At 34.6% G+C, this 23,477-nt stretch overlaps 1 protein-coding gene across 6 annotated transcripts in view; it reads right to left on the bottom strand.

The window, feature by feature from the left end:
• Positions 1–10,341: 10,341 nt before the first annotated feature.
• CDH18 (cadherin 18) overlaps positions 10,342–23,477 on the bottom strand; it is a 1,183,249-nt gene continuing 1,170,113 nt past the window's right edge. For 4 of the 6 annotated variants that reach the window (XM_043488846.1, XM_043488845.1, XM_043488847.1 and 1 more), the window contains 2 exons: positions 20,081–20,332; positions 10,342–11,109 (listed from right to left, as the gene is read on the bottom strand). In XM_043488846.1, coding sequence (XP_043344781.1) covers positions 10,619–11,109; positions 20,081–20,332 — 743 coding nt within the window. In that variant the 3' untranslated portion in view covers positions 10,342–10,618. The remainder of the gene's footprint in view (positions 11,110–20,080; positions 20,333–23,477) is intronic. The other 2 variants (XM_043488848.1, XM_043488849.1) reach the window with 2 other exon arrangements.

The raw sequence follows: 23,477 nt of genomic DNA, 5'->3' as shown, positions 1-23,477 counted from the left end.
AACATGAGTTTGAATAAACTCCGGGAGTTGGTGATGGACAGAGAAGCTTGGCATGCTGCAGTCCATGGGGTTGCAGAGTCAGACTCGACAGAGTGAATGAACTGAACTGGCCAGGAGCATTTTATAAAACAATCTTTGTTTACTGTCCTTTCCCGACAGTTAGGCTCTGTTCTGTTTTAAGTAATATTATCAAAATGTTTATTTTGGAGATTAAAAAAATTCATTTCCCCTCTAATTTTTTCTTCTTCAAGATACTGAGTGCAACCTGGCTAGGTTGTTGGTTGGTCCTCTTAAGAAAGACAAACAAACACACACTGGTAAAGAAGTGATTAAATGTGCCAGGGAGTAACACTCTTGGATCTGTATAATTTCACCAACACTGAACAAAATTTGGGGTGCATTGTTTTTGTTTATTTTTTGGAACTTCTTCAATGGTCTTTTTGTGCAAAGGCTGAAAGGAAATTTGAGAGGACAATTCTTTAAGTAACTGACAGAATAATAAGTAGCTATGGATGTAGACTTCAGGGGAATCTACAGAGTCCTAGATGTTAAATCTGTTTGCTGAAACAAAACAATATTTGGGAGAGAAAATGGGAATGTTGTGAATTCTATTACTGGCTCACTTGGGGATTTCTACCCTGTCAGTGAACAAGAAGAATACACTGACATTTAACAGAGGGGCTGGTATGTGATTAGGATATTGAGAAGAGCAGAAATTTTCTCAAAATGTATTATTGTTTCCAATAAGTCCTTTTTTAATACTATTAAATTATTGTGTACTAATAAAGTTTACTGATGGAAACTTCCTCAAAAGAAAGCTATGTTTTATTGAAACAAGTGTATCTTTTCCTATATGTGAAATATGATTTTTTATTGTCTAGCAGGTGAAGGATGAGCTCTAAAGATATCATTTTTATTTTGTTTAATACTTCCTAAAACTGTAGCATTTTCTTTGGTTGAAATTGGAGAATAGATTCCATTATCTATTGGAGATATGATTCTATCACAATTGATAACTTTTCAATTAAAATTAACACCCTGGTATTTTGGGGTTGTGGATAAATTGGAAGATAAAGAGTTTGGAGGAAATGCCAAGTTTTTTTTTTTTTTCCTAGATCCTGCATCCTACCTATTCTATTTAAGAATTTCCAAGCACTAGATGACATTTGAGTGTTTATTATATTTGGGTGTTTATTAATTATTAAATATGACTTCCCTGGTGGCTCAGATGGTAAAGCATCTGCCTACAATGTGGGAGACCTGGGTTCTATCCCTGGGTCGGAAAGATCTCCTGGAGATGGAAATGGCAACCTACTTCAGTACTCTTGCCTGAAAAATCCTATGGACAGAGGAGCCTGGTACACTACAGTTCACAGGGTCATAAAGAGTCAGACACGACTGAAAATGATTTCACTTCACTTTTCAATTATTATATAATAATGCCATGCTATTATCCATGATAGGGTCCCTGTAATTTTTAAATGAAAAGTGCCCCCAGATATCATAGAAGTGTTTTCTTAGTCATGAAAAATGTGCTTCATGGCTATGCTGATGAGTTTTGTTTCTCTTGAATTTTTGGAGTTTTTATGAACCTCCAAATATCCTTGCTGTAAATATTTCAATTATATCTCTTCCCCCAAATCATAAAAATTATTTTTATTATTTTTGAAATAATTATATCAACAAGAGAAACTGATTTTTATTTTAAAATATTCTGAAACACAGAAGTAAAGAGTAACTATAATTTATAACACAATTCTAACTTATTCAGTTCAGTTCAGTTCAGTTGCTCAGTTATGTCCGACTCTTTGCGACAGGCTTTCCTGTCCATCACCAACTCCCGGAGCTTTCACAAACTCATGTCCATCAAGTTGATGATGCCATCCAGTCATCTCATCCTCTGTTGTCCCCTTCTCCTCCTGCCTTCAATCTTTCCCAGCATCAGGGTCTTTTCTAATGAGCCAGTTCTTTGCATCAGGTGGTCAACTAAATTATTAATCTTATATTTAGAGTTTTATGTACTAAAGTTATTAAAGGAACTCTAAGACACACAGTGATACAGAGATTGCAATTTTCTTTGTCCTCTGCATGGTGAAAAGAAGGCTTCAATGTACTATAGTAGAATGGTCCTTTTCTTTGCCTGCTTGGATGGGGAATATATCATCATGCTTAGTATGTATGGAAACTTTGTGCCTGTGATATATAGCCTATGTCACAATTTTCTGAGGCCAGAAGTTGAGTTGAGGGAACAAAATGAAACCATAATAAAATTACTCAATTTGTCAAGAACTTTACTCATTTCTGTGTTTCAAACACTAGATTGCATCTGATATTCATGGCAATTCTGTGAGGTAAATATAAAGATATTATTTCTAATTTAAATCAAAGAAGAATTGAAACCATGTTTAAATTGACATTTAAATTTACAAAATTAGAGTTACAGATTCCTGACATATTTTTAATCCTAGATTTCAAACCCTAATTTTTTCCCATGTTTATTCTAGGTATACGTATTTTCTGTTAAAATTTTCCAGTTTCATGTTTTAATACAAACTATTGATTAAGAGTCAGGAAAGCTGAGTTGTGAACCTTTTTTTCAAGTTATTTACCCAATCAGGTCTTTCATTTCCCTGGTTTGCTCATTCTCTCATACTAAATCTGAGACAGCTGAGGAAAGGCAGGACAGTGAATTTAAGTCTGGGAGTGAAGTGATAGGGCTTCCCTGGTGGTTCAGTGGTAAAGAATCTGCCTGCCAACACAGGAGACCTAGGTTCGATCCCTGGGTCAGGAAGATCTGCTGCAGTATTCTTGCCTGGGAAATCCCATGACAGAGGAGCCTGGTGGGCTACAGTCCATGGGTTGCAAAGAGTTGGACATGACTTAGGTGCTAAACAACAACAGCAAAAACAAACAAAAGAAAAAGATCAATATTGATAAGAGGCAGGCAAAGAATGCTAATCTTTCCATACTTTGGAAATCATATTCTGAGGGGAATTTATTGAAACACAAATTGAAAGAAGCTTAACCTAAACTAGAAAATATTACTAAAAGTAAATTTCAATTAAGTATTTTATTGATATGCTAACTTCCATGTATTGTTATTATAGAATCAATGCAAAATTATGTGCAACTGAAGAGAAAAACTACACTTAGGTGATGAAATTTGGGAGCCTTATTTATAGTGTTAGTTTTTCTGAAAAAAACAATTTTCTAAAATTTCTTCAAAGTGATGGAAAAGGTATCCATAAAATTACACTGAATTTAAAAAAAAAATTATACTTTAAACTTCTAAAATATGACATTAAAAATGTTTTTAAAGCAGAAAGCACTATTTCAATTTCATTTTTAATTTCAGTGGTTTATGAAATGGATCATCCAAGCCATTTGAAGTATTTGAGACACATTCATATGAACAAAAATTGACTTTCTCTCCAGCTATCTTTGAAAGAATGAAGACAGGATGACGTCCAGGAGATTGGAAATACACAGTACTGGCTATAAGAACTAAAAATCCAAACCACATCATGGAAGGGAACCTCAGGCTCACAGGAAAGTGACTGTCACAGACTATTTTTCTGAATGCAATTTTCTTTTATTACTTTTTGGTGAGGAAGAGCATGATTAGTGACAGAGGGAAAGAAAATGTGATGAAAATCTAAACCTTGAAAACAGCATGATAACTGCCTTCTATTTCTGAAAAATATTTTCTTGAATTCATTCTGAAAAATACATGAGATATAGAAATTGCTCAAATATAGCTTTTCAAGGGTTGTTTTCAAAAAGCAAGTAAATGTGAAAGACAAAAAAAGTGAGAAACAAGATTTAAAAGTGGGAATTTCTAAGAAATCTACCTTTATCATTGCATCTTCATGCTTATTATCATGATCACTTTTTGGAAACAAATCCAAATGCAAATCTTTAATATAAAGAAACACTAAATTACGTGACGTCTTTTGTGCTAAGTATTAAAAGTAACTCATGTGATTTTAATAAGGCATCAATTTGGTCTTTGGTTTTCAGATATTATTTCTTTTCAGTCCAGAAATATTTTTGCACCTAAAAAAATGACTATAGAGTTTGGACACATTTATCCAGTTAAGAAAAAAATGTTGTTCTTAAAAGTATCTCCTTTGCCCTCTTTCAAACTTATCTTTATTACAATGAATAAGTTTATAAAATTAAATGACTTCAACAATTAAACCCTGAAATGTATATCATCTATGACTTTTTTTAACCTTCTTAAGATATATTTTTAAAATCTTTTGGAACCAATTACAATAGTCTAATGGTCATCCCTGGTGGCTCAGAAAAATAGTCTAATATTCTTTCTGTATGTACATGACTCAATGGTCTTTCTTTAAGATGTCTTTACAAGAATAAACCTGCAATCCAGGAGACTGCCTGCAACCAGGAGACATGGGTTCAGTCCCTGAGATGGGAAGAACCCCTGGAGAAGGAAGTGACGACCCATTCCAGTATTCTTGCCTGGAAAATTCCATGGACAGAGGAACCTCGAGGGCTACAATCCATAGGGTCACAAGAGTCAGACACAACTTAGTGACAAAACCACCAACAACTAAACCACCACTGAATGGTAGACATTAATGAAGGATTGAGTTTTTTTAAAGGGATGTTTGGCCACAGTCGTTTTTCTCTTTAGGAAAACAAAACAAAACTCACTGACATTGATTAAAGCATAAGTGACATTGGGTTATCTTAAACCTAAATCTAACTTCTAATATCTTATCTCTAATGTGCCGCATGAGTCCTCTATTCCACACGAAATGATATAGCTTTGGACGATCATCTAAGTGGCTCACTCTGCCCTTGTATCATTCTCCATGTCCTGTAGAAAACCTCAAGATTGTACTCCACTGACACAGTTTTCATGTGACCCTTCAACCTTTCCTGGCATATATATGAGTCTATCTAAGAACTTTTGCCACTTTTTGCTTTATATTTATTTATAGCTTTCTATGTGTAACTCTTAACTCTCAAGCAAGACTCTTATTTCATTGGTAACACCTATCACCAAAACACTTTTCTTTATATCTTTCACAGTGCCTGAAATAGTATCTTAGGTATAATGCATGTTTAGAAGAACTTACTCAATAAATCACAATGTTAGATTATATGAATTCCTGCTTGAAACTAAGGCACTTGAAGTGGCACTGGAAAATGGCAATAAATGCTTTAGAATAAGAATTTGATGCATTTTGACACAAGAAAAATTGCCTTGATAAGATCATTAGGGTGACAGTAACTATCATAGCCATTTATTTATTTCCTAAGGTAATATTGTTGGGTAATAAGACAAAGCCACATGAAGAAGCCACTTTTACCTCTAAACGGCACATGCCTTTCTCACAGCATATCATTTCAAGAGTCTGAATTCCTATCCCATTCATTTTCACTTTGTTTTAAAAACAAATTATTTTGGTTTGATGCCTCTGTAATGTTGAAGGGCAAAAATCCTTCATTTCCATAGACTCAGCAAAGTGGATAAATGTAACCATGCTTCAATATCCTAAAAGCTTCTTTTGCATCAATGCTTCAAATAAGAACATACTTTTTATTTCTTATTGTAACAAAAATAACACAAAACAAAAACAAATTCCTCACTACATCACTCATTGGTATAAGCCGAGGGCAGAATACGTCTTTAAACATGTTAAAAACTGTTGCTATTAGTGTCTTCATTTTAAAATGCTGAATTTGTAACCTGATAAAAAGAGTGGGTTCTGTGCTACTTTTGTCTTCAAATGATGGTGAACTACTTTTGACTGTTGGGTTTATAATTTCTAATCTTTTATTAAAAAAAAATTACCTTCTGCAGATGATGTAGAAAATAAAAGCTGAAGTGGTTTTGTTTTCTTCAGATAATATTTAATTTGCCTTTAATCCTAAAGGATAAAAAAGAGAGAGAATTTAAATTTGAGTCACATATCTTTCAAGAACAGTTCTGGGATTTGTTCTATTCTTGAAAGTGAAAGCCAAGTATATTAATTGAATGTTACCATACCTTGAAGCTAAGTACAATTTGAGTTTGAAAAATGGGACTCTTGCCTCTCTCCAGAATGATCAGCTTTAGAGTTCTGCTTTGTTGAATAACTAATCAAGCACTGCCCACACTAAAAAGCAGATGAAGGCTTAATCCAAAAGTATTGGGTCTCATGAATTCACCTCCTCACTGGGATGAGTTGCCTTTTTTTTTTTTTTAAATATAATGTTATTTATTTTAAATAAATAATGTTATTTTTAAAAAATAATGTTATTTCTGTATGTCTGGTGTACCTATAATCACACTCTTTTAATCAGGATACTTTTTGATGGTTGCTGACATGAACAAGTCTACCTGAATTTCTGGGTGTATTACCTGTATATTCAGCTAAACCAAAAGGGAAATGGACCTAACTATGGATCTAGGTCCACAGGAACAAATAAAATAATGACTAATCATTTATGTAACTTTCAGCATTGCTGAAAATGATTTAGTACATTGCCCTTCTTTGATCCAGACTTCTACACTGTAGTACACTAAGAATCTAAGCCAAACCACTTATTTGTATTTAATTGCCACAGTGTGTGCATTAAATCATCATTTCTAAAATTTTGATTTATCATTATTTGATAATTTTTTCTGCTCTGTGAAATCACTTCTGTGAATCAGCTTCAATCATGGCCAGTACTGAAGCTTAGGCTGAGGCTACATACAAAATAAAAGCCCCCCCAAAAATGTTCCTTAATTTCTTACTGAATTTTCCATATGCTGGGTACTTAAATTTTGTATGCATATCATATTTAAATCATATCAATAGCTAAGTCACTATTTTGAGTAGTCTTTTATCTTAAGTATTCTTCATGAAGACATATATGGATGCCCATGTGCATGTGATTGTGTGGTTACATGAAGGCCATTTCCCAGCATATTTTCCTTCTTATACTTAATAATGGAAAAGGCATAACTTTATATAGAGCTTCATCTTAGGACAGTTTCCTCTTCAGTTTCCACTTTGAATCTATATATGTTCATATTTATCATAGAAATAATTTAAAGTGATCAGTCTTTGGTAAAGCCTGCAAGACCTACATTTGCACAAAGGTAATTTGGAATTTATAGATTTTAATAAGAAAGACATTAAATAAAAAATAACTTTGTATTTCCTCTAACTTAGCAGCCACCACATTGTATAAGATCTGTCTGTGGAAAATTCTTTTATTGGAAATAAGTAAATTGATTTCAAAGTTATATTTTAACTAGATATATAAATATCAATCAAGGTTTACTGATTATATGCTGAGACACATTAGTGATTCCATGGTGGAATCCATAAGGAATCATATAGTCTATAGCTGATTATCTGAGCCTAGAGAGGGCTCAAAGTATGTTCAAACTCTTTGCTCACTAAACTACCTGAGAATTATCTTCAAACACTGATAAGTTGAAATTTTTAGAATAAAGTATTGAGTGTGGTGGCTCAGGTGGTAAAGAATTTACCTACAATGCAGGAGACCTTGGTTCAATTCCTTGGTTGGGAAGATCCCCTGGAAAAGGGAATGGCTACCCACTCCAATATCTTTGCTTGGAGAATTCCATGGACAGAGGAGCCTGGAGGACTGCAGTCCATGGGGTCACAAGGAGTCAGACCCAACTGAGTCCTAAATGACTCAGTTCATTGGCAGAACATTTTTAAATAATTTGGCCACGTCATTCAAAGAACCACCTCATTGAAGAAGACTCTGAGGCTAGAAAAGATTGAAGGCAAAAGGAGCAAAGGGCAGTAGAGGATAAGATGATTAGCATCACCAACTCAATGGACATGAGTAAACTCCAGGAGATGGTGAAGGACAGGGAAGCCTGGTGTGCTGCAGTCAATAGGGTGGCAAAGAGTTGAACATGGCTTAGCAACTGAACAACACCACTTGTTTTTCAGACTCAAATTAGCACAGTAAAAAATATGAGACCCAATCCATACTTATAATAGTTATATAATTGCCTCATTTTAGAATTTATATAAAAATAATATTTTGAATGCTTTCCTTAACAAAATTCTGAAATAAATCAACATCAGAACATATAAATCAATACTACAGAAGCTCCATTTTGCCTCTCTATGAGATTTAATATCAGGGGCTGAGAAACAATCCATTATCATTATAATGTGTGATTGAAAATGGATGAACCTGGGTATTTTCCCACAAAATCAGAGGAATACTTCCAGTACTCACAACCATGTAGAGGACCTTGGCTTTTAAGTTTGAATAGTTTGCCTTATACACACATTCTCATCTTTCAAGCCTTTATCTGTAAAGTCACCAAATGAATATTTAAAAAAAAAGAAAAAAACTGTGAATAGTTTATCAAACTTATAAATCCAAAAGCCTGTTCGACTTCCAAAACCTGGTTTCCCTGGTCCTCTTTGCATAGGAAAGTCCAAACACCAGTATCCACAGTTGTTCTTCAAAGGTGTACCCTTCTGTCAGGGTGAGTATAGTCCAGCATTCACATAACCAGTATGGATCTCCAGAGGTTGTTCCCCAAAGCCCCTGAGTGTCTCTTTTGATTTAACTTTATACTGGAATGTATACCACTATGAGATTAAAAAATGATCAAGCAGCATCTGGAAAGCTAAAATGTTGTAAAACACTTAAATTACATTTTATTCCTCAGGTTTCAAACACAAATTGAGATATATTCAAATTAAATTTACTTACTTCCCATACCTAAAAACTGAAAAATAATAATAGCACAGGGCAGTTGTGAACAGAGGCAAAATTCAAAATTTTGCAAATGAGTAGAATCAGACAGAAAATGTCCTATAACTTTTGAGGATTCTCGATTATAATGACCTAAAGAGCAAAGGAAAACTTGCCCTTGAAATAAATTTTAACTTGAGGACTTCAAAATTCCAATTAATCTGAAATACAGATATATTCAATTTTTAGAATAGGCTCACTATGTTATAAATTTTTATTTCACAACCAATATCAACAACAGCAAATTGTTATCTAAGCAATTTAGGGGGAAAAGTCCAATAAATTCTAAAAAAAAAAGATTAGATCAGAAAAATAAAAGATCAGATTATTTGGGGAAAATATCAAAAGAATTAAACTTTTATATATTAAGTTAGCAAGTGCTTTACTGTTGACAGTTTCATTAAATTCTCCTAAGATAATGTATTATTTCATTTACAAAGTATGTAACTATGTAATTATGAACCAATAGAATTAGAAAATTAGTGTCTGCGAGCCTTTACATAACAAACTACTTTGCAATTGGGAAAACACTTTTATAGATGCTTATTGATCTTCATATAAACTGTAAGATAGGCAGGAAAGTCTTTGCCATCCCTATTTTCTAGTTTGGGACCCTAAAATTCAGTGACATTGAGAGACATGTCTGAGAATAATAAGTGTGAACCTCCAATTTTTTGCTACTAGACCTACATATTTTTTGTAAGTCCCAAACATAAAAGTCTAATCAGATAGTGAGATGGGGGGAAGTCTGAGCCTCTGTGAGGAATAAAGGCAAGTCAATCAAAAGTCTATGAAGTTTATGTAAATTAGAGGATAATCTTTTCAGACTACATAGTTATCATGTAAGGTACACTTTTTTTTAATGACTGCCATGTTAAAAATAAGCAAATTACACAAGTATAAACCAATTATCAAATTTTTGACAACCAATTTGAGGTACAAGAATGATCAGAATTGTTGATGTAAATGTCCTAAAAACAAATGGAAAAGAAAAAGAATAGAGTTCCTCAATGTTTTGTACAGGATAAGTTTTGTAGTTTGCTTTTTTTTTTTTTTAATAAAATCTTTCCCTGACATATCAGATGGTCTGAGTATATCTTAAAACATTCATTCGATCCGCTTAAAAAAGGGGGTTCTCCTGTTAAAGGGGCACAGGCAGGACAGAGACTATTGTCTCCATGATTCAGAGCAGTGCACAACCGGTGCACAGAAGTTGCATACATCATAGTGCAAGCAGCAAATCCCCATGCTCCATCAATTCCATATGGAGAAAAGAAGTGGGGAGGGCAAAGAAAAATGGTACATACAAGTCCATGATGGGGCGGCCTGGTAGGTTGGAAATGCTTCCTGTCATTTCAAGAAGACAAAGCTAATGAGCTGTGTCACAATAATAGGGTGTGGATCTCAAGTCCACCCAAAAAGGTGGAAAAAGGTCATGACTACCTTCACCACCACATGATTATCAGTGTACCACCCCTAGAAATCAGAGTCATAAGTGATTTGGAAACTTTCTGTTTAGTTTTGATTTTGAAAAGAAATCACAAAATAGTGAAACAAATATCATTGTTTGGCTTAATTCAGGTATTCTTCATTAAACAGTACACAGACTTTATTGAGCGATTGAAAATATACACAAGGAACAATAGCTTTTTCTCTGATTTTTTCTTTTTTTTTTTTAATTTGACTTTCTTCCCTTTAAATAACCCAGTTTCAATCATGAAAAGGGCACTTGTTTCTACAGTAGCTGTGCTCTGCTTGTTCAGTTCCAAGTACTGTTTCCAAGCTTCTTCCTTGCCATTGCTGAGGTTACATCTCCATTTGCTCAGGAAGCAAATTCTAGAAGGTTGCAAGGATTGACCCCCTAAGTTGTTCTTTCAGATTCTATTTCTCCATAGAGTTCAGCTAATTTTTTAAACTCGGGCCCCCAGTCTCCAAGGTACTGATAATCCTGGTCTGATTGAGTAGTTGCTGAATCCAGGGAGCTGATGGATCCAGCTTCTGATCTCTGACCCTCGTAGGCGTAAGTCTGCAGAGAGTCATAAGGAGGGACGCTGGGGTCTAGGTCGGCTTCCGCTAGTCTTTGCTTAATAAATTCCTGAACATCTATACTTTCCAGGGTGGACAATGTCTGGTGCCTGGGGGTAAGTTTCACTTCCGGTCTGATATCTCTGCGGTACTTGAGCTCCTCGGCAGCAGATGGATTCCTCAAGGCGGTGATGTCAAAGGCCTCCGTGTCTTCCTCACCGCCCCCCTCATCATCGTAGGTGACCACATTCTCCCGCACATCCTCCTCTGAAATGATCAGGGGCTCTTTTTTGCTACGTCTCAGGGTGATGAAAAGTACAACAATCGCTAAGCAAAAACAGAAAGAGGATAAAGAGTTAGAAAAAAGAACATTCTTGGAGACTGGACATCAGCAATTTCCAACCATTCTCATCAGCTATGTTTCATTAGGGCTTACATGGTGATCTCTGCACTCTCTGAATACCACCACAAGAATTTTTAATATCCCGAAGGATGTAGAAAATGATTATCCGTACAGAACAATGGGAATCGTTGATCTTCTGGTGAACGCCATGATATTCTCATTTGCCAGGCTATGCTTTCAGGATTCCTGACTTGTGATTAAGTCTAACCACTCATTGTTTACACTGAGGGGAATAGGTGATGGAAAAGCAGTATGAAATTCTGACTGGAAAAATAATTGTGTGTGTGGGGGGTCAATCTGTAGATGTTAATTCATCTAAAGATGCATGCACTAAAAGCAGGGTATTTTAAGTTTTTGTAAAACAGGAAAAAGGAGCCCCTATCTTTAACCCTTTCTTTTTGATTCTGTGTAGAAATAAAAGCAGGAATATTTTACATGGTTCATCTCTTTTGTCCATTATCCTTTAGAATGATATTATCAGGCATTAATTATTGCATTTAAATATTAGATTGCAAAATGTTATTTATATGTTCATATAGAAATATTTTCATTTACACGATGCTCTTTACATAATATTTTTATTTAATGCTCAAAATAGAGCTGGGATTTCCTCATTTTTAAAATGAAGAAAATGAGACTCAGGAAAAAATTACCTTAGTAAATACTGTGTAACTTTAGGCCATACAAATGGTGGGTGGAAAATCTTGGGCTCTAGTTTATGACTTTTCACACTAAAGGTGATGATGTTTCCATTGCCATATTCAACTTTAGTATTTTAAAAATATAGAACATGAAAAAATACTTCAGTATTTTAAAAATATAGAACTGAGTGACCTGTTGGATGTGTGTCTTAGGGAAATTTTTCCACATACAGTGAATATTTTCTTATTACCAGTAATGTTGTAGCTACTGGGTAAATTGATAGAAATTCATCTTGGGTATTTTACTTTGGTTGTTCTTTCATTACTTTCAAATTATTCAATTGGATGGTATTAAACCATTACTAAACAGAATTATCTCATTTCTACTTTTTTTCGTTAGGTCCAGTGTCTTTTACTTCATCTCTACAGACTGTTTTCTTCTTGGTTAGCTGATATTCTACATTTTATTATAACAATTATTAGGTTCACTATTATTTTAAATATCACAATATGGTAATCAGAGAAGTATACTCAAATGGAATGCAGGGTTACTAGATTTAACAAATAATTCAGGACACCCAACTAAATGTGAATTTGAGATGGGTAACAACAACAAAAATATACTATATGTATAACGTGAGATGAAACAACAAAAATACATGTATAATGTATGTATATGTGTATACATAAATGACATATATTGTATAGTGTGTGTATATATACACATACATATATATGTATATATAATCAATTATGTCCAAAGCTATATGGATATATTTTTTGGAAACATTAAAATATATATATATATATAATATGGATTTATCTCACTATTATGCATGGGGCATATTTTTGCTTAAAATTTAAGTATGAGAGTGAAAGTGTTAGGCACTCAGTTGTTTCTGACTGTTTGTGACCCCCATGGACTGTAGCTTGCCAGGCTCCTCTGTCCATGGGATTCTACAGGCAAGAATATTGGAGTGGGTTGCCATTCCCTTCTCCAGGGAATCTGCCTGCAATGCAGGAGACCCAGATTTGATCCCTGGGTCAGAAAGATTCTTCTATTATTCATTTTGTTATTATTTCCTTGCTTGTCTTCATATAGTTTAACTCCTTTTTATTATAGCCCTAAATTTGATAAGTGTTGCTGCATTTTAACTATATATCATAGTGTGTACATACTTTGAAGTCTTGAAAATATGGACAGGAAAAGGAATAGGTATTCAAGCCAGAAGTGGATAGAATAATTATGAGAGGGAGGTCTACCATATGTGGAAAGAGAGGGTCACAATACTGGGAGGAATCTAATTTTGCAAAGAGGCAGGTGGAAGGCTGTGGGAATAAAGAAAAAACGAAAAGACAAAACATCTTTACGGAGTGTCAAGGAATCATCTGGAAATGTAAGGAGTAAAAGGATACTGACTGGGTAATGTGAAAATGCAATGTGGAAATTAGAATTGACATGGTAAAGCTTTGATCACTGTGTTTGGAAGGGAGTGATCACAGAAAAGGATGGAAATGAAATGCTGATTCTACATATGACCCGGCTTCATAAATGCTTTGTTACAGAATACAATACGTTTCTATTCACATGACTTATTCTTTTTGATGAATGCCATCAGTAAGTATTTGATATCTCACTATTTATTTTAGTGTAAATTCAGCCTATAGCTTTTAAACTCAGTAGCCCAAGCAGAATCCTCAAGTAACATACTTCATTCTATCCAGAGGTTTATATTTATCATCCACCATATATTTCTGTTCATCATTATAGTTAAGTGAGGAGGCTGTTCTAGATTAAAATATCTATTGATAGTTCTACACACTGCCTAATTTATTATAATAAAACTTCTTAGTATTTTCAAAAAATCAAGCTATTTTTCTTTATGTTGAAATGGTTGATGATGGATGCCAAGAGACTTAATGTGATGTATAACAGGGAGAATGTGATCAATACTATTACCAAAGTATGGAGGTAATATACATCCCTTACTAATACTAGTATTCTATTTGCCTAATGAAACATATTTGATAATGCTGGATTTATTGTCATGATAGCTTCTAGTTGCTTAAAAAGCTATCCTTGACTTACATGGGTTGATTCAAAATATAGATGCTAGTTAAATTTGAATGTACAGTTTTACATCTATTTCTTTCTAGGCAAAGAGAGTTACTTGCCAGTGACAAATGATTCCTAGATTTGTTGCAAACCTATTTATTATAAAGATCAATATATAATTAGCCATACAATCTGGAACACTTTTTAAGGGTGGAAAGGGACTTCACTTATAATTACACCAGAATATCAGGACAAATAGGGACATACAGTCCCTTTGAAAGTGAGAGTGTGAGTCTCAGTCTTGTCTGACTCTCTGTTGACCCCATGAACTGTAGCTTGCCAGGCTCCTCTGTCCATGGAATTCTCCATGCAAGAATACTGCTGTAGGTAGCCACTCCCTTCTCCAGGAGATCTTACCCACCCAGGGATCGAACCGAGGTCTCCTGAATTACAGGAAGATTCTTTACCGTCTGAGCCACACCGTTCTAATTAGCGTGAAACTTCATTAGTGTGAGACACTATGAACTATAGCCCACCAGACTCCTCTGTCCATGGGGTTCTCCAGGCAAAAATACTGGAGTGGGCTGCCAAGCCCTCCTCCAGGGGATCTTCCCCACCCAGGGATCTTCCCCACATCTCTTTATGTCTCCTGCATTGGCAGGCGGGTTCTTTAGCACTAGCGCCACTTGGGATAGTCAATGACAAATTTAAATCAACTCAAAGAAGAATGTGGATACAGAGAAGAATGTGGAAGGTACATTCCTAATGACTTTCTTTACACTCATGTTTGTTTAGCAGATGTTTCTGGAGCAGATGGCACACAGCAGATACTCCATAAACAATTCTTATGTGGATGAACAAAAGAATGATTTTTCTGAGAGTGACAGTGTGACACTGGGTTAATTGAGTCTTCATGAATAGTAATTGTCTCACTAGGAAAATAATTTTTAAATACTTTAAAAAATCAGCTTACTGTTTCTATAAATTCCAAACACCTAATTTTGCTTGAAAGTATTTCTTAAAGTTTGAAAAGCAAAGTGCTTCCCCAAAATCACAAGGCCAAATTTATTTAAAGAGAATGAAGATAATAATCATACATCTATACTTGAAAGTTAAACCCAATTTTAAAACTGGCAGGCAAGTAATATATTTGAATTAGTCCCTCACAGTATATCAAACTATTGATGTATAACAGGGAGGACTTCTTTCAGTGGTTCATCTGAGAAAATATACTATGATAGAGCCATGGAGTTGTTAAAAAAGAGAAAGAGAGATACAGAGCTTGTCCTCTGTTCAAAATTATATTATAAATGATTTCTGATATTTTGAAGTTTAGTTATACAAACTGAAATGAAATGAATAAATTGTAGTATTTTTAGATGTCTTTATTCTGATGAATATTTTATTCTTGGTTAGTGTATTTCTTTTTCTTTTCTTCTCATTAAGTGTGACCAGGATTTTAAACCTACATGATTCATTTCATTTAAGAAAATAAAAATGAATTCACTGTATCATCATTTTACTCATAAAGAGATTCAAATTTGTGGAAACAGTTTTCTCTTTGTTTTCTTCTATATTATATTTACTTACTCATATAATTTTTCCAGTACCCAGAGTACTAAGGGGTTTTGAATTTTCATAACTTAACTGACATACAACTTACATTTGAATAAATTATGTATTGACTCCTAACATACCCCCCAAATACTTTTCATAGCAGATATTTTTACCCCTATATATCACTTGATTCTTTTTTTATATCATCATATGTTTGTACTAAATTTGGTAGGATGAAGTGGCTCAAGTCAGGGAGATTATTTTTATTAGCTTCTGTAGCCATAATTGGTAATGACACTTCTCACTGCAACTTATATTTTCACACCCAGGGGAATCCATAAAGTCATTCACAATAACTCTGAGGGCAAACAGGTTTGACACTTATCTTCTCATTAATTTCACTTCCTCTCCTAGCTCCTCACTCTCCTCTCACCACATTCACCTTGATTCCCATGCAGGAGGAAATTTACATCCCCAAATAGGAGCAAACTACTTGGTGAATTCATCTAAGTCAGCTGATTATATGCAATGTGTGGACTATGAAGGTAGCTGGAAGAAGTCTGTTTTATATCCTGATTAAATGATCTCTTGCCCTGGTTTGCTCTGCCCACAGTTCTGGACCTTGACAAGTAATGGAGTGGGTTGGGAAAGAGATGTCAGATGCCCAGGAGAGGAAGGGAATTCCAAGAAACCCATCCTCTAGCACCAAACCAATTGCATCATGATGGCTAACTGTAAATTGTTGCCTATCCATTCCTTAAAAGGGATCTGAAAAGTTAATCCTGACAAAACATAACTCACAAGGTACACATTTGGCACTTAAAGTTAGACTCTTTGGTTTTCAAGTACCCTTTTCTAGTAATCAATGTATACATAGATGGAGTCTAACCAAACTGCAAAATATTGAATAATATTTAGCCTATAATAAAACATAAATAAGCAACACAAAATTTTACAGATGACTATAAGGTTATTCTAGTTGAAACTTCATTTTCATAGGTTCAGAAATAGAAGCAAAGAGACTTTGTGGGTCTTGAGATCACACAGTTAATTAGTGGCAAAACTAGGGTTGAATTTCTACAATCACAGTCATGTTCACAAAGAGCTATTAAGTGAAACATTTCAGTATCAAAATATTAGTTTCATGATTTATTTAGCTGTTGAGGTTGAATGCAAATTCAGAATTACAAGTTCTAAAATAAAGTATCGCTACCTCTGATATTGTTGATATTTTTCTTGCAGCCTATGAACTCACATATTAGTCAATGCTATTTCAAAATTACAAATGTCTACGTTTAAAGTTTGTGAGCCAGATATTTTCTGAATAACAATATATGCCCTTACATGCCATGAAAAATATAAAATACATTATAAATAATGATTGCTTAAGCCCAAGCTTAAGAAATTCTGCAACTTTTGAATTATAGTGTAAAGACATTTGATTTTCAATAAAAATTGAAGGAGCAAACATATCAAATGTAACCTTTGTTTCATTAGGCCTGATGTATAGCATAATTTTTAGAAATGTTCTTTTATTTACCTCAAAAGGGGAAAAAAATTTTCATAAAGTCAATTAAAGGAATGTATTGTTTCATGAAATAATAAAATGTTGTTTTATGTAATATAGGGGCTTCTCTGATAGCTCAGATGGTAACACGTCCTCCTGTAATGTAGGATACCCCAGTTTAAGTCCTGGGTTGGGAAGGTCCGCTGGAGAAGGGATAGGCTACCCACTCCAGTATTCTTGGGCTTCCCTTGTGGCTCAGCTGGTAAAGAATATTATATTATGTAATATACCTAAATGTACCTTACATTGATATGTGTCAGTTTTAAAGGTTTTAGTCTTGGTGTGCAAAATAATTTTCTGATGATAAATGAAAATAAAAGCCAAAGGTAACAGGCTTCCACCAACTGAAATATCTTTCAGAATAAGGACTTGGAAGAACATATATTAATGTCAGAGTGTTGTGGTTTTTTTTTTCTTTAATTGAAGCATAGTTGACTTATGAAAAGTCACTGAGTTCTATTCTTTGTAGTTTCAGTTAGGAAATCTAGAGGATTCAATGTTTGTAGCTGTTTATTCTTTGGGGGTTTTTTTTTGGTTGTTGTTTTTGAAAAATACCATATGATATCACTCATATGTGGACTATAAAATATGGCACAAATGGCCTTATCTACAAAACAGAAACAGACTCACAGACGTGGAGAATAGACTTGCGGTTACCCAGAGAGAGAGGATTGGGGGAGAGGGTGAGAGAGGAATTTGGGATTAGGAGACATAAACTATTATATATAGGATGGATAAAGCACAGAGTCCTATTGTATAGCACAGGGAATAATATCCTATGATAAATCATAATGGAAGAGAACATGAAAAAAAGAATATATGTGTATAACTGAGTCACAACATTTCATATCAACTATACTTTAAAAAATTAAATTAGAAAAAAAGAAAAAAATATGATTTTCCTGGTTGCCTTCATCACCATGCTTCTACTACAAAAGACTATACTACAGTGAAATAGCTCTTGTTATGAAGAGTCAAACCTCCATGCTCCAAATTGCCAAGTGCAATTGACACTTTTTGTTGCTCAATTTACTCAACTTTTAGGCAGTTTTTGCATGGTTGAATGCTCTGTCCTCCTTGATACACTGATTTTCTTTGATTTTAGGATCTCACCCTTACTAATTCTGTTCCTTCTGTGATTTCTGCTTTGCTCTCTCTGGTATTTCATCCTTCTTGACTTGGTGATCACACTGGAGTTTATCACAGCTCAGTCCTGGTCTATCCTTTCTCTCTTCATAGTCTCTGGATGTGGTGACATCAACAAAATGCATTTCCAGTGTCCCCCAGCTCTGGGAAAATCAGGGAAGATCTTAAAGATCCACATTTAGTAAGAGATGAAAAGTCTTTGATACTGTTCAAACTCAGCTGCATATCTAATTTATCTAAGATTGTCTGTTTGTTTGTTTTCTGTAATTTTTGGCTATTATACTCAGCCTTTGGATACTTGTTTCTAGAAAAAACACCATATCATAAACATTAAATGTTTGCTTACTGACCTGAAATAATTAACACTGCAAGGTTCAAATGGAATCTCAGGTACTTCCAATACACATTCAGTGAGGAATTTGGTAAACATTTTCATCCTGTGATTTGCATCCTGTTACCCAATATCACCTTTAATTTCCCCTAAAGCATCTTGATATTATCAAGCTTTCTTCACTTCCACTCTGAGTGACAGTGAAAGTGAAAGTCGCTCAGTCCTGTCCAACTTTTTGCGACCCTATGGACTATACGGTCCTTGGAATTCTCCAGGCCAGAATACTGAAGTGGGTAGCCTTTCCCTCCTCGAAAGGATCTTCCCAACCCAGGGATCAATCCCAGGTCTCCCACATTGCAGGCGGATTCTTTACCAGCTGAGTCATGAGGGAATGCTCTGGTCCAAATTATGTTGTGTTTGAGTGAGACAAATGCATCATATTCCTAACTGGTTTGCCTACCTGCTCTCTTGTCATCATGAGATCTGTTATCCACTTCATTCATAGCTGTCTTTCTTAAGCATACAAATTTTATGATGGGACACACTTACTTTAAACTTCTCCTTACACTCCTAAAACAAAACCCATCATTTTTTTTTTTTTTTTCATTTTACTCCATCCTTTCCCCTCAGTCTCATGTCACCTTGATCTCCACTCCTCTGTACAGGTAATTTGTCTTCTAACCCAGGAACAAAACAAGGGACATTCCTTGCATGAATATCTCTGTCTCACTAAAGTATGCATTTTGTTTGTTTTTCTTGCATATGCACATAAGAAAAGAGAACAGAGCAAAATATATAGCTGCTATGAGAAAGCTAGAGGGTGAAGATACACTGGAAACATATATATGTACCCGTTTAAACTCTAAATCAAAAGATTCTTTACATCTACCTTTCTTATAAAAAAATCTGAATTTGCTGTCTCATTTTGTATAGTAATTCTAAAGAGTTTATAATAATATTGGCTTCAAATGCAGTTGGTAAGATTTTGACTTATCAAAGATAACATAAAATTAGAGAAATTACTTTCTTTTACAATAAAATGTAGTGCAAGAAATAAACTAAAATACATTAGTTTTAATTTAATAATAATATCTGATATAGCTGAGACCAAAAATTATTTTAGACTTAGTCCTGTAAAATTCAACTGAGGCTGATGACCAACTAATATTTTAGACTGATAAAAGTTTCTACAGGAAACTTATTCTTTTTATTTAGTGGTCAGATTCATTGTAAATAATGTCCCTTATGTTCTTTGAAATAAATTGGAAAAGCCCTTTCAGTATGGGATTCAGAATACTTAATACCAATTCTTTCTAAAGTGGATCTTTTCTACAAAGATTTCGCTTATCCTATCTTTTCTTCTCACATTTCAATTCTTTCATCACATTCAAACCAAATTATTTCAAGATTAATTATGGTATCAAGAAAGTTATTTAAAAGAAAATCAGTGCAGTCAAGTTTTGGTATTACATAAACCTAGCTCTAAAGTCTTGTCAAAATGACTCTGTGTCTGTATGTTTCTGCCTCTGTTTTTGAACACACCACTATAGGGTACGCTCAGAACTGCCACCATCCCTTAGGATTTCGAGTGACTTACCTAGGAGAATGACAACACACAGAAGAATAGCGATTAAGGCTCCTGTACTCAAACCAGCCGAGGAGAGGAAGGCTTCGGCATGGCAGGTCCGCACGCGCCCATCTCTCTCGCATGCACAAACCCTGATGGTGAGGGTGCTGCTGCTGCTGAGAGAGGGGATTCCACCGTCAGAGATCATAATGGGGAGATAATACACATCCTGAATAGTTCGACTAAATCTCCTCCGCCTTGTCAGAATGCTGGCTGTGTTATCTATGACAGACATAAGCAGAACAAAATGTACTTAGTAAAACCGCCGTTAAAGAGTCACATTTCCTTTAATGGATAACATGGGTATGTGTATTTTTTTTTTTCTTTTATGAAATGGATAAAGGAACGTGAAGGGAGATTATTAACCAGTTACTAAAACTGGTTATTAAATGGAGAAAACTAAGACCTGGACTAAAGGGGAGGGGAAATAGTGGATGACAGGAGGTAGAAGCAATAAGCATTTGGGGTGTGGACATTTTAGCCAAAGGATTGAAAGGGATTCTTGGATACCAAACTGTGGGGTGAGCCAGTGTCCCTATCCCAAACCTGGTGACTCTGATAGAAACAAATATCTGTATTTTTAGCAAACTTCAAGTGAGGTTAATATACAAAAATGTTTAAGAACCATTAGTACAGGTAATATATTTAAGGAGACACCAGATAAATCGATCCATTGTTTTACACTTGTGATCTGAAGAACTTTTGCTATAGTGGGAACACCATGGGAAAGTAAATGATGAATAAAATAGTTAATTCCATTTTTATGTGCTTTTTTTAAAATGCCATATACTATGGTAAATAATTGCATGATGGCTTTTGATCAATCCATACAACTGTAAAAGGGAGAGGATGCCAAATTCCTTACATTTTAGGGAAATTCATTTTTATTAGGAATAATACTTTTGAAAGGAATAACCTGAGTCCCATGGGGTAAAATGCCCCAATTCACAGAGCCAGTAAATAATCAAGCTACACCCCAATACATTCTAGAACCTGCTCAAAACCAGGATGCCATATTGATGCTTCACCAGTTCACTTGCAGTTCATGTTGATGGCCTTGGATGCACTTAGGACATGTTTATTTTAGTATTGTTATTTCTCCTTCTGCATCTATTAGCTAAAAGATCCTTTAGGTGCACATTCACATGTGCTGTTCAGAACTCCTACATGGAGTGACTCATTACCTGAACTGTAGATTGCTACCTGGCCCAAGGTCACATCCTTCTGGAGCAGCACGTAATCAATGACTCATTAATGCAAGGTTATAAAGATCAAGTCACTTCTGCTAAATGCAGAAAACCTTGAAGGGCAAGCTTAGTTCCAGCTTTCCCGTGGGGTCAGCTATAGACATGTTTGAATTTTATGGTCACTTAATTGCTCACTCTGCCCTTTCTTCCACTCTCACTGTGATCCATAACTGCTGATCATGAAGGAACACTGTAAGAAGCATCCTGTCCTCTAAGCTCCAGTCCAGAGCCTGCTTCCCAGAGAATCCAACCTTTGGCTACAGCTGTCAATTAATTATTTTTCACTAAAAAGTTAGTAAGTTGTTAGATAATTACTTCTAGGAATTCTTTTTCTCATATCAATTTCTATTATTCAGAAAATTGGAATTCTATTACTTATGGATATGCTTATGATAATCTTGATATAACACCCTATAGATATATTTTTGATAGTATATTGCCAAACTAATCCAAGAGACAGATAATATTTCAAATATTCAATGGAATACAGATAATAAAACATATGAGTTATTTATATATGTAAAATTTATATATAGATCTATATGAGTATATACATTTATATGAGTTGTTGAAGGTATGTTATAAAATATAAATAATCTAATAAGTTACTATAAGTATTTTCTTACTTGGAAGAAGAGAAATTTAAATAAAAGCATATTGTCTACTCTGAAGCAGGTTTCAGAATGATGAAAAAAAGAGGAGAAATTGCATCATATGTGTTTTTAAGAGTAAAACCATCACAGGTACACTCTCAGAAACCCAGACCTTTGATTAAGCACACCTATCAGGTGTAGGATGTTGCATAGTGATAATATAAAATTGCCTCTATTCACAATTCCTTAGTCTAAGGAAAAGGTATGAACAGATACAGACACAAACATGTTTGAGGATCTCACAGTCAGTCCTCTGAAGAAAATATGGAAGACACTGGTCCCTGGTCCCAAGAAACCTCATAATGTGTGGAATGACATGATAACATATAAGGGTAGATGGGGACTCCCCTTGAGGACTCTAGGTTGTGTCCACTTTACATTCTGCATCTGGTAGCATGTTCTTTATCAAGATAATTATTGGAAATACAATCAGAAACATGATGAGAAACGAGAAGAAAGCCAGAATATGTTTCTAGGGCACTTTAAGTTCTCAAATGGAAAGCTGTCAGACATGGAGACATGACAATATTCTTTCATTTTCCCAGCTGAAGTTCTGACTTTTGAAAAGAAAGAGGATTCAGAAAGCGAAGCTTCCTACCTAAAAAGGCTTAGAATAGCAGAATAATGAGCTCTTGACAAGGGATATTGTGTTCCTCTCTCAACCTGTAGAAAATGTACTTGGCAGTAGGCTCACTGAACTTGACAAGCAAATTTTGAACTAAAATGAAAGAGATAAGAAGATACATCTATATCTACATACATATAAATATATATGAGAACAAACTTTATCTCACTTAAATTGCAATATTACATGATGAGCAATGCCTCTGAACTTGAAATATAATATGTAAAAATAAACCAGTCCCAAGTATTGGGACTTCCCTGGTGGTCTAGTAGATGAGACTCCTGGTGCTTCCACTATTAGAGGCACAGGTTTGATCCCTGGTTTGGGAGCTAAGATCCCACACACCTCGTGATGCAGCCATTAAAAAAAAAAAAAAGAATTATTACAGAAAGTCTTGAATAACTTTAAAGCAGACAAAAATTAATATGAATTGAATAAATGGAAACCATACCAGGATGTTAAATCTGTAAATAAGAAGTATTAATTTTCAATGCCAAATAAAGGATAATCTCTAATAATGTGTACTCAAGATTGGTTCTTAATTCTAATTCTTAGGAATTTGGATGAAGACAGAGGATAATAGAATGGTTGGAAGCCAAGCTAATATAGCTAACCCTGGATTAGGATTCAAGGAGATTTTGAACAGCTAGCTAGCACAAAGAACTCAAACTAACAAGAAGACAGAAAATAAAGATGCATATTAGATGTAAACTTTGATGGGTATCATATTGGAGAGAACTCAAGTACCATCTTTTGTCTTCAAATACATACACTATCTGAATGCACTAATGAAGCAATAGATCTGAAGCAGTCTCAGAAGCATTCAATAAAGCTGTGGAATT

The sequence above is a fragment of the Cervus canadensis genome, chromosome 16 (genome assembly GCF_019320065.1).
Source record: "Cervus canadensis isolate Bull #8, Minnesota chromosome 16, ASM1932006v1, whole genome shotgun sequence".
Classification (NCBI taxonomy): domain Eukaryota; kingdom Metazoa; phylum Chordata; class Mammalia; order Artiodactyla; family Cervidae; genus Cervus; species Cervus canadensis.
This window is presented reverse-complemented; position numbering and strand designations above follow the sequence as displayed.